At 44.8% G+C, this 15,228-nt stretch overlaps 2 protein-coding genes across 2 annotated transcripts; one reads left to right on the forward strand and one right to left on the reverse strand.

Moving 5' to 3' along the window:
- Positions 1–1,128, forward strand: LOC130139509 (putative UDP-glucose flavonoid 3-O-glucosyltransferase 3). Its single transcript, XM_056316653.1, has one exon. The coding sequence runs from the start codon at positions 1–3 to the stop codon at positions 1,126–1,128; it is 1,128 nt and encodes a 375-aa protein (XP_056172628.1).
- Positions 1,129–1,435: 307 nt separating this feature from the next.
- On the reverse strand, positions 1,436–3,245 carry LOC115677230 (anthocyanidin 3-O-glucosyltransferase 6-like). Its single transcript, XM_030600361.2, has one exon. The coding sequence runs from the start codon at positions 3,137–3,139 to the stop codon at positions 1,673–1,675; it is 1,467 nt and encodes a 488-aa protein (XP_030456221.2). The 5' UTR covers positions 3,140–3,245; the 3' UTR covers positions 1,436–1,672.
- Positions 3,246–15,228: the final 11,983 nt, after the last annotated feature.

Genomic DNA, 15,228 nt, shown 5'->3' on the forward strand with positions numbered 1-15,228 from the left:
ATGGGCCATCTCGTCTCGATGGTCGAGATGGCCAAGCTCCTCGTCGATCGTGACCCGCGCCTCTCTGTTACTGTCCTCATTATGAAGCTTCCGTTCGACTCCGACGTTGACTCATACACAAACTCACCTGCTACCTCCGTGGCCGCCGCCCGCATCCACTTCGTCCACCTCCCGCATGAGAACACTGAGGCCGAGATCTCCTCAGGCAATTTCATCGAACACGTTATCGAATGCAACAATCCCCACGTCAAGCAGATCGTGACCAAGCTTGCCAAATCGGCCGGCTCAACCGGGTGGCTCCCAGGGTTCGTTCTTGACATGTTTTGCACCACCGTGATCGACTTGGCGGATGAGTTCGGACTCCCGTCCTATGTCTTCTTCTCATCGAGCTCCGCGTTCCTCGGCTTGATGCTGCACCTCCAGTCGCTCCAAGACGAGCACCACGTGGACATAACCGAATTCAAGGACTCGGCTGGTGAGCTGGACTTCCCGAGTTTCATGAATCCATTGCCAGCCAAGGTCTTACCCACCCTGGTGCTGATGAAGGACGCAGTCGGAATGTTCCTGGAGCACGCCAAGAGGATGAGAGCAACCAAGGGCATTGTCATAAATACGTTCGACGAGCTCAATTTGCATGCAGTGAGGTCCTTGGTGGACCTCGGGGCGCCCGCAGTGTACCCCGTGGGGCCGATACTAAATCTGAAGAGTGAAACTAAAAAGAAGGGTGGCCGCGGAGGCGATGACATCATGGAGTGGCTCGATGAGCAACCACCTTCATCGGTGGTTTTCCTATGCTTTGGGAGCAGGGGTAGCTTCAGCGACGATCAGGTGAAGGAGATGGCCTGCGCACTGGAGCGGAGTGGGCACCACTTCCTGTGGTTCCTACGGTTGCCACCGCCGAACGGCAAAAATTGGTACCTGCGTGACTACGAGGACTCCACAAAGATCCTGCCTGAGGGGTTCCTGGACCGGACTTCTAGCATCGGGAAAGTGATTGGGTGGACCCCGCAGGCTGCGGTCCTGGCCCACCCGGCGATCGGGGGATTCGTGTCGCACTGTGGACGGAACTCCACCCTCGAGAGCATAATATCTCGTCGCATAACTTTTAATCCGTATCTTATATTTTGACCTCATTCCGTCCGAAAAACGCACCGAATACTAGATTTGCAAGAATATGTCCTCATTCAGCATCTCATCATTTCTCAACCATGTCTTATCCCATCCTTCCCACACGACAGCACTATTGCCGGTCATGCTTCGTCCGAGTAAATAGTAACTTTTTCTCGTCTGGTGTACTTTTTTCTCTGCATCCTTCATTCGCAATTAGTAAGGAAAATTTTTTCTTTTCAAATGCATCGGTGGTTATTGCTTTAGCGACAAGTTAGACTTTTATCGTCAAAAGATTTTTATTTGATCTAATTGACATGGCAGAAAATTAACCAAAACCTCGCAAATTTGGGTCTTCCCAATGTTGCAAATTGCAAGTATACATATAAGGAACTGCTTTACAGAAGCCATATTCACCAGGAACATCCATTACAATGCTGCCTTCGAATTTATTATACGGTGGCACTGAATCCAAATAAGGATAGAGATACAATGACCATCCAAACTCAAGAGAAATCCTTTGGACACATCAAGCGATTGCGTCCACGGCACGCGAAATTTCATCTTAAGATACAGCTCTTACCGGGGGCATATTATTGAAGATATCGTCGATCAAACGGCGGAGGGATGAGCACGACGAACCGCCCTCATCCAAGGCCTTCCGGCTCTTCTCGCTCATCTCCTTTACCTTCTTCCTCTTTTCGCTATCCGCCTCCATCACGCGTCGTATTCCCCTCTCTATCTCTTCAGCAGTCACTGTTGTCTCGCTCTTTATCAAAACATCACTCCTATAGTCCATCTTAATCTCCACGGCGAGATCCAACTCCACCACCGTCTCAAAAGCATTGAATTGTTGCTCCGCATACAGGGGCAATCCTGCAATTGGCACGCCGAACCATAAGCTCTCTAGCGTGGAGTTCCAACCGCAATGAGACACGAACCCCCCGACTGCCGGGTGGGACAGGATGTCCACCTGTGGGGCCCACCCGATCACTTTCCCTATCTCGACCGTCCGATCGAGGAACCCTTCGGGTAGAATCTCCTCGGGATTTGTGTAATCTCGCGGTGGTCCTACCTTGCCCTTGGGTGGTGGCTGGCGTAGGGACCACAGGAACCGGTGCCCACAACGCTCGAGTGCGGTGGCGAACTCTCTCACGGCGTCCGGGTCGAAGCTACCCCGACTTCCAAAGCACAGGAACACCACAGACGACTGTGGTTGATCGTCGAGCCACTTCATGATCTCCAAACCATTGGACGGTCCTGTGCCACCGGTCGACCTCGCGAGGTTCAATATGGGTCCAACTGGATAAACCGGTGGGATTGTGTCGTCAACCAAGGACTTCAACGCATGCGTTTCGAGCTCGGCGAACGTGTTTACGAAAATGCCCTTGGTTTCCCGGAACCTCCTGGCGTGGCCAATAAAAGCCGGGGCGACCTCCTTGACCAGATATATGGCGGGCAAGACCTTGGCAGGCAGTGGGTTCGTGAAGTATGGGAAGTACAATTCGGTGTCCGAGTCCTTGAACTCGGTCGAGTCAATTCCGTGCTCATCCCGCAGCCTCTGGAGATGGAGCATCAGGCCCAGAAAGGCCGCGTTCGACGTGAAGAACATGTACGAGGGGACCCGGAGCTCGTTCGCCACGTCGATCATCGTCGTGCAGAACATGTCGACGACAAGCCCCGCGAGCCGAGGCGAGTCGGGGCCCGAGCCGGACTCAGTGAGCCGCCTGATAGCTTCTTTTACGTGAGGCTTGGAGCTCTCGATGCACAGATCGCGGTTTTTGATGGGGTTGGTCTCCGAGATCAGGCCGATTTCGGGAAGATGAACGAACCGGAAGCGGGCAGCCATCGAGTCGGCGAGCGATCGCATCCGGTCATCGATGCCGGAGTGAGATGCGTACGGCAGCTTAATGATCAGGAGGGTGACGGACACGCGGGGGTCTCGGTCGACCAGGAGCTTCGCCATCTCCACCGTCGACACCAGGTGGCCCAAGCCCGGTGACGGAACGAACACGAGCTCCGCTTTGACCATGCTGATGATTCCGATGGATATGGAGGTCTTTTTCCTCGGTGGTGCCTTCTGATTAAAGTTGATTCGGGATTGGTTGTGGAGACGTTCATGATGGAGGAAGGTCTGAGTTTACTTATAGGAGTCACCATGTGGTCCCCCGCGTGGTGGATAAGCATTTCATTCGCGGCGTCAATTGTTGATTATATGCGCACACCGGTATACAACTGGTGATTAAACTACCTGGAGAAGGCTTACTCTCCCGCGGGTCTCTTTCTCCCAAGTTCAAATCAAACCTTCATCGTGTCTCGGATTCGAGAAACCCCGATCGGCCTATGGCAATGGTTCGGTTCGTGTCGGGCGTCGGATAACTCCGGCTGTACTACAACTCGCATCTAAAGGCTAGTGCAAAACACCCACGGGGTAATACACATGGGAGTGGGCAATGCTAGTGACTGTTACTTTCCGACGGTATTATTCACAAAAGGTTACATTGATATCGATATACAAATTTAATATATTTAATGATATGACAAATTAATGATATATTTATACATAATTCTTAATATATCTAATTTTGTCTCTTCGTAAATTCTTTGCAAAAAAATTTGATTCGTCAATGCACATGCTATTCTTTTTCACTTTAAGAAATGGGGGCAAAATGTTTTTCCTTGGAGATCAAGGAGGGATGATGGCGTGTAGCTGCGATCAAACTAGGTGGAGCAGTTTTGTTTACGCATGGCAAGATCGTGACTTGGGCATCAAGAAAATTTCTTCGTCCTTGATTTGCTTTTCCTTACAGTGATGGAGACATCTCGTGATTGTTTATTATGAAGACGAAGGATGTGATGTGTTGTTGACTAACCTTACCCATTTTTACATTACAATTTTCTTCATTGTTTGGCAAAATTTTAATTCGCCTTAGAAATAAAAACATGGTTCCCCTGAGAATTTTATTTGGACACATGGCAAAGCAATTTGGAAGCAAGTATCAAGTTAATTAATATAAAAAAAATACTTAAATTCAAGCTGAATAGTGAAAAGAGACATTATTAAACTTAAACGTCTTGCTTACTTCAAACATAAGAGCAAGTTATAATATTGCATTTAGATTGGAAGTGTCAGCTATTCCGTGAAAATTAGAGGGACTAGGCACAAATTTGACAGTTTATCGTATCATCTAGGTATAAGTGCACTAAAAGTTTTAAAACTTATCGTAAAAGTGCAATTGAATTTTGTAACTTTCAAAAAATGCAATTAAATCTTAAAGTTTGTTAAATTGGTACAATCAAGTCCCTCCGTTAACTCTGTCTAATTTAAGTACTGACTTGGCTTTATTTATTACTTTCTCAAGATACATGGCGCTGATGTGGTGCCACCAATTTCCAAATTAGAAAAAAAAAAAAGGTTGAAAATTTAAATAGAAAAAGAAGAAAGGATAAAAAAAAATTAGAAGAAAAGAAAATGAGGATAAAAGAAAAAAAAAGAATTGTAAAAGGTAAAATAGAAATAATAAAAAGAAAAAAGAGGTAAGCATGATTAAAATTGCAATCGCCAGGAGGAGGCGTCCCGCAATCCCTTCGCCTTTGACATTTCGGCTAGAAGATCCTCAGCCTTCTCGAGCAAAATCACCTCCAGCAAATATTGCTAAATTTGATTGGAACATCTCCTTGTCCTACAACATGGGCAAAGGTCCCTCCCACGAATTCTGCCACGACAACCATCGGTCGACGGGGGCGGCACAAAGCCGACGGGGGACGCTGCTTCGCCGTTCATCCGTACGCTTTTGCTTTCGACAGGGTATGAGCACATCGTCACGACCATCAATGACCCTGCTATCCAATGCATCATCCTTAGGAGTGTGGCAAGCTATTTCTTTCTCGGACGCCATGAGGGCCGATTCGAGATCAAGATATGCATCTTTGGTATGGCCTCGAACATCCGGAGTAACTGGGCACTGAGCATGCCTTGTCATCCAACAACTTCTACACCGAATCTGTACATTGGCCTTGTTTGGTTCAGCTTTGGGAAGGGGCTTTCGGCCTCGAATGCCCCTTCTCAAAATGCTAAACTAGTTTTGGGCTTTCGGCATTCCACAAATGTTGAACCCAAATTTTTTGTCCCCAAACTATCCTCATTTATTTTGGCTTATTCCAATTTTCTCCCTCTTGATACTATTCATCTTCTTTGTGAGGCGGCCGACGAGTGAGGCCGGTGAGGGCAGCCGACACCGGATCTGGTCAGCGAGAGGCCGACAAGGTCGCACGACCCAACCAACAGCTGCTTGAGGCCGCGCGACCGCCCAGGTGCCACCGGCCTAAGTCACGCGAGGCCATCTGCCGCCTAGGTCGCGCGAGGCCATCTGCCACCTGGGTCGCGCGACCACAGGCGGCCGGTGCCTGGGTCTCGCCGAGGGTCACCTAGCCTCAGGCGACGACCGCCGGCGGCAGATGTAGCTCGTCGGGGCTCGCCCGACCTTGGGCAACGGCTGCCGGCGCCAGATCTAGCTCGCCAGTGGCTGTAGGCCTTCGCCAGCTCCAGCGAAGGGTAGAGTAGGTTTTTTTTTTTAAATAAAAAAGATAATTCCCAAAGCCCTTTTGCGAAAAAAAATTTACCAAACACTACTTAAGCCAAAGTAGCTTTACAAATGATTTTTTACCAAACGCCACTTGCATTTCCCCAAGAGACTTTAATATAAAGGTATTTGCATTCCCCCAAATAGCATTTCGAAAGTTGAACCAAACGGGCCCATTGACCTTTTGCACCAAATTCGTACATTGACACTCAACATCATCTAAAAAACCTATTTTTTTGGGATAATGACAAATAATTTCTAAACATTGGTTCAATGTGTAATATGGTCCATGAACTTTACCCGAATGTGCACTGATGTCACTGAACTTTCAATTTATTCAATATGATCTCTAGATTTTTGGTATATGTTCAAGTTAGTCCGTAAACTATATGATAATGTTTAATCTTATTTTTCAATTAATTCAAGTTCTGAGACATCATTAAACATTTACTTATAGCCCAGGAACTAAATTGAACATGTATAAAAAATTCATGGACTACATTGAACGAATTGAGAGTTCAGGGACAACATTGCACATTGGACTAAAGTTGAGGGACCACATGGAACAAATTAAATGTTAAGGGACCACATTATACATCGGGCCAAAGTTCAGAGACTATTTATGTCATCCCCCATGGTTAAAATTGCAATTGCCGTAAGATGCAGCCCGCAAATACGAATTGGGTCCATCGGTATAACAAAGCTCTTGACATAAATAAATCGAACACAGAATCGAATAATAATATTTGAAAAAGATCATGGAAAGCGGGAAGAAATGTTCAGCGAAAAGTGAAATGCAGGTGCATGAATTCTTGAGAAATCAAAAGAAAACGACAAAAAGCTGAGGGGAATTGCTGGTTATAAGAGAAAGTTCCTATCCGTATTAAGCAAAAAAGGGTCTTGACAATGGAAGAAGAACTAGTGGGAAAGAAGAATTGCAATTTTGCATTGAGGAATGGATGGAGATCGATACTTTTGAGTTCTTCATAGAACTCTGTTACAAGCATGTTTTTCCTAATTGTGGATTTTGACGGGGGTTGAGTTCTCAAGATTGATACGAGCTCGCAGCTATGGCTGCTTGAGCTTGGTCTAGCGGCGACTGGCATTGTCTTGCCTCTTTCTTTAGTTTTTTTTTAATTTCCATCTTTTTTTTTCTTTTATCCTCTTTTCCCTTTTTTAATTTTTATCTTTTATCTTTTTTAATTTTTTTTGATGTGGGGTTTGGTAGACACCATATTGGTGCCACTTGTCTTTAAAAAAAAGTACTAAGCAAAACCACGGTAGCATTTTCTATTCATTAAATTGGACGAAGTTAACAGAAAGATTTAATTACATAGTTTTAGGACTTGATTGAACTTTTTAAAAAATTTAGGACTCAATTGCGATAATTTTAGCTCTTTTGGTGTATTTATCCCTTTTATCTATGTTATTGTGATTCAAGATAATGACAATTTGAAACTTCATAATAGAAAAAAAGCTTTTTAAAGATTAATAAATGCGAGAAGAGCTATAAAGAATGTCTAAATTGTCGTAAGATTAAAAAAAATAAAGGGATAAGTGCACTGGAAGTCCTAAAATTTGTCAAGAAAGTGTAACTGAATCCTAAATTTTACAAAAAGTGCAAATAAGTCTTTAAAATTGTTAAATTAGTATAATCGAGTCTTTTCACTAACTCTGTCCAATTAGACCAAGGAAAATGTTGATGTGGCTTTTTTTAATATTCTCTTTCCTATGTTGCATTGACCTTACTAAAACATGAAATATAAAACAAAAAAGCCTATTTTGGCCTCAATCCAAATATTTAACCAAAATCTTAATTAAATAAAATATAAAACGTATTTAAAAAAAAAAAGAGGCAAGGGCAAGGATGCAAGCCCTCGCTACTGCTACCCCACCGTCGTCAGAAAGGGCCAACGGGGGTTGCTGGGGATTAGCCCTTGCCAATCGCAGGCGAGGGTCACGGCCCTCTACCCAAATCTAGACGAGGGTCGCTAGTCGATGCGAGGTGCCCTCGATGTGGTTTGGCCAAGGGCCACGACAACGGAGCGAGGGTCGCTGGGCCCTTGCCTATGGTTGATGAGGGGTGCCGGCCCTTGTCGAGGCCCCAACAACCCCCGTTGGCCCTTCTCGAGCTCCTTCCAACGCTTTTCGGCGACGGTTGGGCAGTGGCGGCAAGGGCCAACCGCCCTTGCCTTGCCCCTTTTTTGTGTTTTTTTTTAAATATATACATTTTTAATATAATATAATTAAGATTTTGGTTTAAAAATTAGGATTTAGGCCAAAATGATGTCGTTTTAGTTTTATATTTCATGTTTTAGTAAGGTCAATGCCTCGTAGAAGAGAGAAAATATAAATAAAAAAGAAAAAAGAAAAACTACTTCAGCATTTTCCATTTGTCTAATGGACAGGGTTAATATAAAAACTTGATTGTACCAATTTGATAGGTTTTGGGACTTGATTACATTTTTTGTATGTTTTAGGACTCAATTGTACTTTCGTGATAAATTTTAGGACTTTCAGTGCTCTTATCTCAAAAATAAACAAATCATTAGTTTTTAACCCTCTCAAATCATCACAAGTGAGTTCCCAACAAAACTACTAGTGCTAATTCCCATGGAAGAGATCCAAAAAAAGTGGTGTTATGGTAAGAATCTAGAATTACAATAAAACTGCTAGTCCTTTCACCGTGGATACCTTCCTACCGTCGCGCATATGTACTCACCATTGAAGAATCTGATCCGCTGGAACAGGAGATCATGCACTGCGAGACGTACTATGAGGGGCGTTGGTTTGGCCCTTTTGACGTCGACCCGACCATCTTACCACTGCCACATCCTGTTCCGATAGGTTTTCCGTTAGACCATCCATTATATGCGCCCGAACCAGAACCAATCCTACTTGAAGAGGAAGCTATGTGGCTAGACTTTCCTAGTGGAACTATCCTAACGTTTGGAGTGCCAAGTTGAGTGAAAGCTATGTTGAATTTCCTTTACTAGGTTTCGTTTCATAAGGAAGGTGTGTTCTCTGGATGAGTCACAAATCACAATCTTGAGACCTTTATGCGATTCGGAGTCTAAGGATTTGTATTCCTTAACCACATCTTTGCCGCCTCTCAACTAATATGAGCTTCATTTTTAGATCGTGATGCGTCTCACTCACTTGTCAAGTGCTTAAAAAAAATTACAAACTCTCACTTGAGGAACAAAAATGGCCACAGTTATTTTTCTACCCAAAGAATCCTCAGTGGACAATCGACATGGCTAATGACGCTGAGCTGGCGCACCATGTGGCTTTTTGTATCGTTAAAAAATAAAAAGAATAAAATAAATGATCTCATATCAAAAGAAAAAAAAAATCATTCAGAAAAAAAAAAGGAAAGAAACTTAAGCAGGCCCCATGTCTGGCCTCCATAGAGTCGAGGGGACGCGACGACATCATTCATGAAGGGGACGCGATCGGAGAGGGGGAACCAGCAGCCGGAGATCGTACATGGGTTCTTCTCAGTTTTTGACAATTATGTTCTTTTGATTTTGAAATCATTGATTTGATATCTTCATAATTATAAAAATGCCACCCTATGCGTTTCCCTAACGTCGTTAGCCACATCGAGCGTCACAAAAGCATTGATTGGATCGAAAAGATATAATGGCTATATTTTTCCGGTGAGAGTTTGTACTCTTTTTTTGGACATTTGAAAAGTGAGGTCAAATTTGTCCGAGTTAAACATAATATGTAATTTAGGTTTACTGTTCATTCATTTAGGTTTACTGTTCATTCTTTCTCTATATAAAGGGACTTGGCCTTGTAGTTCAAAGCAAGTAAGATACACAAATTTCACTCATCTCAACTTGGTATCGAGCCGTTATTACACGAGGAGCGCCCATTGAGTCCGCCACCCCGTGGCCGCCACGGCCGGCCCCGCACCGGCCGCGCCGTCCCGGTTCTCCGACAAGACCGAAGTCTTTTCGTCTCTGCTCGCCACAACGCCCATTGCCGGCGCGCCGTCCGGTTCTCCAACAAGACCAAAGTTTTCGTATACGCTCGGCATACTTCCTGCTCATTTCGGGCTTGAGACCACAGCGGACTCGCCGCCCTCGGGCGACCCACATCCGGAAATTTCATCATCAACGGCCGCCGGGCCGCCGCCGCGCCTGCGCCGCCCCGCGCCAGCCTGCGCCTTCGACTCGGGAAGTCCACCGCCGTTCACCAGTTGTTCACCGGTGTTTTGGACATCTCCACCGTGTTTTTCAAAAACCAACACCAACCCACAACTCGCCGCCCTCGGTCGAGTCGGCCGGTCAAATTTCGCCGCATTCCTCAGTCGAACGCGCGCCTCACGCGCGCCGCTCAAGCCTTGCGCGTGAGATCAGCGCGCAAGCCCTGCCTTTGGCCGTGGCACGCAGCGCTGGGACGTGCCGGCACGCGCTGGCTGCACGAGCCGCGGCCCACGCCTACACGAGCACGGACCACGCTCCCGGTGACGTCACCGCCACGTCACCGCCACGGTCGTTGACCTCTCGTTGACCGGCGTTGACTGCGTTGACCATACCGGTTTTTTTCGGCCGGTTTGACCATTTCGACCGAGTTTTGGTGCTTTCCAACCGGTTCTTGAGGTATTAGACATCTGAGCTGGTTTTGGTGTTATTTTCCCATATCGCGCTTCAGTATACTACATTCCGTTGATTCTATAGTAGTAAAGTGCCTTTCATGGATAGAATGGATAGAATGGAAGTCTCAATGCCAATTCGGACTATTTTGAATGGTTCCAATTATACTTTATGGTCTCAAGAGATATCAAGTTTCTTAAAAGGGCCGGCTTTGGCGTTATGTCCTTGGACAAATTAGGGAACCTACTAGAATTCTTGAAGAAAGCGATGATCAATTTGTGGATCGTTTGGATGAATGGGATAGTAGAAATCATCGATTCTCACATGGTTTCAAACACTTCGATCCCATCTATTCGACTCCAGGTTTGGCCTTTTAATACTGACCAAGGAAGCTTGGGACCTTCTTGATCGTCGTTATTCTAGTTCAGATGTTGCCCATCAATATCGGTTGTTAGGGACTTTATATCACATGCGTCAGGAGCAAGGTCAGTCCATTAATGATTTTCTATCATCTATGCATGCTATTTGGGATCAGTTGACCTTGTGTGAACCACGCTTGGAAGGGGATAGTAACATTCGCAAAGTTGCTGAACATCGTGATCGTATTCGTGTCATGCAATTTTTGATGGCTCTAAATGATGAGTTTGAACTGTGAGAGCTTCCATTCTACATAGAGATCCCTTTCCTCTATTGAGACAGGTTGTATCAGTTCTTGAATGAGGAGACTCGGCTAGCTACCTTGAAAGCGCAACGTCTGTCTTGTGCCTATATCCATGCCCACGGATGCGGTACTTGCCGCCGAGTTCTTCCTCCATGCGCCGTCCATTTTGCAAACATTGTCGCGACATGGTCATATGGCATCAAATTGTTATCGGCTACGACCTATGCAATCCACAGGATCGACCACTCAGCCTCGTAGCCGAGGTCCCTCACGAGGTCCCTCTGTCGGTCCATCTGCCAATGCTACCACTGTAGAAGCTTCTTCCCATGGATCGTCCGCGCAGCTTAGTGTCTCTAGAGGATCTTCGCACCATTCTCGAGAATCGGTACCTTTACTCCTCCTATTCCTAGCACTTCTACTATGTCTACTACTCCGGTATTTCGATTCTTGGTTCTTTGATTACGCTTGTTGCAATCACATGACATCAAACTACGCCTTATTTCGGTCTAAATCCTCCGCTTTACATGCACCTCATATTCTTCTTCGATAATTCACATATGAGAGTTAGTCATACAGGAAACATTTCCACATCTACATTATCTTTAACTAACACATTCCTTGTTCCTAAACTCTCACTTAACTTGATCTATGTCGGCCAATTGTGTGAACTTGGTCTTGATATTCACTTCTCTTCTTATGGTTGTCGTGTGTAGGATCCTCGGACGGGACAGACACTTGGGACAGGCCGTAAAGTGGGGCGTCTCTTTGAGCTTGTTTCCCTAAATATTCCGACCTCTTTTGCTGCTTGTGCTGCCACAGTGTCCTCTGAAACTTGGCATTCTAGGTTAGGTCATGCTTCCTTTTCTAGGTTAAGCTCTTTAATTTCGAGTGGTCATTTAAGTTACGTTGACACTAAACATTTTGATTATCTGCCTTGTAAGTTGGGAAAACATCATGCTTTACCGTTTAGGACTAGTGATTACGTGTCTCATGCTCCTTTTGATCTCATTCACTGCGATATATGGGGACCTTCCCCACTCCCACCATGGGTGGCTCTCGCTATTTTGTCATTTTTGTGGATGACCATTCTCGGTATACTTGGGTTTATCTTATGAAAAATCGTTACGAACTTTCTCGTATTTATCGTGATTTCGTTGCTATGGTTAAAACCCAATTTTCACGAGATATTAAGATTTTAAATCTTGATAATGCTATGGAATATAGAGATATAGAATTTCTTCGGATTCTTTCTCAAAATGGTACTATCATTCATCGCTCTTGCCACTGGCACCTCTCAACAAAATGGTAGAGTGAACGTAAGCATAGGCATATCTTAGATGTTGTACGCACTCTTTTTCATCTCTGCCTCTTGTCGAACGGTTTTGGGGAAGCTTGTCCTGCGCTGTTTACACTATAAATCGTACTCCATCACCTATTATAGGTCACATCTCTCCTTACGAGCGTTTGTATGGTAGTGTCTCAAATTACACTCTTCTACGTGTTTTTGGTAGTGCCTGTTTTGTGCACCTTCATCCACATGAGCGCACGAAATTAGAACCTCGTGCCCATGTATGCTGCTTCCTTGGATATGGCATTGAGCATAAAGGGTATAGATGTTGGGATCCCGCTTCCAATCGTCTTCGTGTGTCTCGTCATGTCACGTTTTGGGAACACAAGATGTTCTCCTCTATTCATCCCTTCGACCCCTCTACTCATGTTCCTTTCTTTACCAATCCTTCCGTGGACTTATTTCCAGAAGACACTACACCTCCATCCACATCTGACTTTTCCATTCCAGATGTACATTTCTCTCATCTTGAAGCAGGACATTCTGGTGACCCTACTTTGGCCACTTCTGACGTGTCTGCACCTCCCGTGATTCTCCACCGGCGGTCATTCCTTCATCCTCGATCGTCGCCCCACCGAGTAAGTCAACCTTCATTTGGCCGAGATTACCATTGTTATTCTACAATAGCTTCCCTTCATGAACCTCGCACATACAGAGAAGCTAATACTAACCCTCTTTGGCAGAAGGCAATGGTCGATGAGTTACAAGCTTTAGACAAATCTCATACTTGGGATTTAGTTGCTCTGCCTCCTGGTAAGTCCGATGTCGGTTGTAAATGGGTGTACAAGATTAAGACAAAAGCAAAATGTGTGGACCGCTATAAAGCTCGCTCGTTGCAAAAGGCTTCACTCGGGAATATGGCATTGACTATGAAGAGACTTTTGCCCCCGTTGCACGTCTTACTTACATTCGCGATCTTCTTCTTTGCCATCTTACATTAGCGTTGGCCGCATTTAGGATGGATGTCAAAAATGCATTCCTAAATGGCGATCTCACCGAGGAAGTTTATATGGTACCTCCTCCTGGCTACACTCATTCTTCCCACCAAGTGTGTCGATTACGTCGTGCATTATATGGATTGAAACAATCTCCTTGTGCATGGTATTCCAAGTTTAGCTCCACCATGGCATCTCTTGGCTTTAAATCTAGTCCCCATGACCACGCTCGTTTTGTTCAACATACTTCTCGTGGATCTATTCTCCTGCTTCTATATGTCGATGATATGGTTATTACTGGAGATGATCGTCCCGGAATTTCAAAACTCAAGCATTATCTTGGTCAACAGTTCGAGATGAAGGATCTCGGACAACTTAGTTATTTTTTAGGCTTGGAGGTTACTTCAGACACATCCGGATATTATCTTTCACAAGCCAAATATGCCACCGATCTTCTTTCTCGAGCGGGACTCACGGACACCAAGGTCGTTACGACCCCTCTTGAGATCAATGCCAAATTTGATGCCGGTGATGGGACTCCTCTCCAAAACCCTACCTCTATCGACGGCTAGTTGGCGATCTTATATATCTCACTGTTACTCGCCACGACATCGCTCATCTTTGTTCATATTGTCGGCCCGAGTACATGACGGCGCCTCGTACAACTCACTTTGCTGCAGTTCTTCGTATTCTTCGCTATGTCAAAGTACGTTATTTCATGGCCTTCACTTTTCTGCTCATTCGACATTGGAGTTGACTGCCTATTCAGATGCTGACTGGGCCGGTGACCCTCAAGATCGTCGTTCCACTACGGGTTATTGTTTTTTCTTGGGCACTTCACTTATCTCCTGGCGTAGCAAGAAACAATCCACTATTGCTCGTTCTAGTACAGAAGCTGAATATCGAGCTCTTGCTGATACCACATCGGAGTTATTATGGTTGCGATGGCTACTGGAAGATATGGGAGTCCGTCATCATAGTGGGACAATCCTTCATTGCGACAATCGCAGTGCTATCCAAATTGCACATAATGATGTTTTCCACGAACGCACCAAACACATTGAGATAGATTGTCACTTCATCCGCTCTCATGTTCTTCGTGGCACTCTACGACTTGTCTTTACTTCATCAGCTAATCAGATTGCCGATATCTTCACAAAGACACATCCACCTGGGCGCTTCTTAGATCTTCTCTCCAAACTCCAGTTGACTTGTTTCAACTCATCTTGAGTTTGCGGGGGGATGTTAAACATAATATGTAATTTAGGTTTACTGTTCATTCATTTAGGTTTACTGTTCATTCTTTCCCTATATAAAGGGACTTGGCCTTGTAGTTCAAAGCAAGTAAGATACACAAATTTCACTCATCTCAACTGACATATATAATTTCATGACATTTTTTTTCCTTCTGCATCATCATATCTCAAGTCAAATCTCCGTTTCGTTATAATGTAGCCGCAACTAGACATAGCTTCCACCATTGGCTATTAACTTCATACTATGATACTGTATACTTATGCCTGCCATCACCCATGGCCTCCTCTCGCAACTTTTATTTCACTGCTTCAACCAATCGCCTCTCTGGATCGCGTTCGACCAGATTCTTCACTGAACATGTACTTTTTTTTTTTTGCTTCTTATTCTCACTTTGCTGCGCGCGTCAGTGTGCTGAGTTCACCATATTCTTCTTTGTTGAACATTTCGAAACTGATTCTCCGTTGAAAGTTTATACCATGATTTTTCTGTCTATCAATAATTGCATGCATTGCACGATGAATGTGAAGAAGTAGACCATTATCTCAGCAATAATGAGCCAAGCCAGTATTTTCATTGAATCCCCCCTATTAAGTTGTCATGCATGACAGTAGGAATTCCCAATTCTTTAGCAAATATAACCCTTTTTATCATTTCTTCGCACGTACCTACGTCAACATTCAAGTAATGCCCTTTGATTTTACTTGTTTCAGCATGTGCTTTAAAAAGTCTT

The sequence above is a fragment of the Syzygium oleosum genome, unplaced genomic scaffold (assembly GCF_021117445.2).
Source record: "Syzygium oleosum isolate NSW1041296 unplaced genomic scaffold, Sole_v2.1 Sole_v2.12, whole genome shotgun sequence".
NCBI classification, from domain to species: Eukaryota; Viridiplantae; Streptophyta; class Magnoliopsida; order Myrtales; family Myrtaceae; genus Syzygium; species Syzygium oleosum.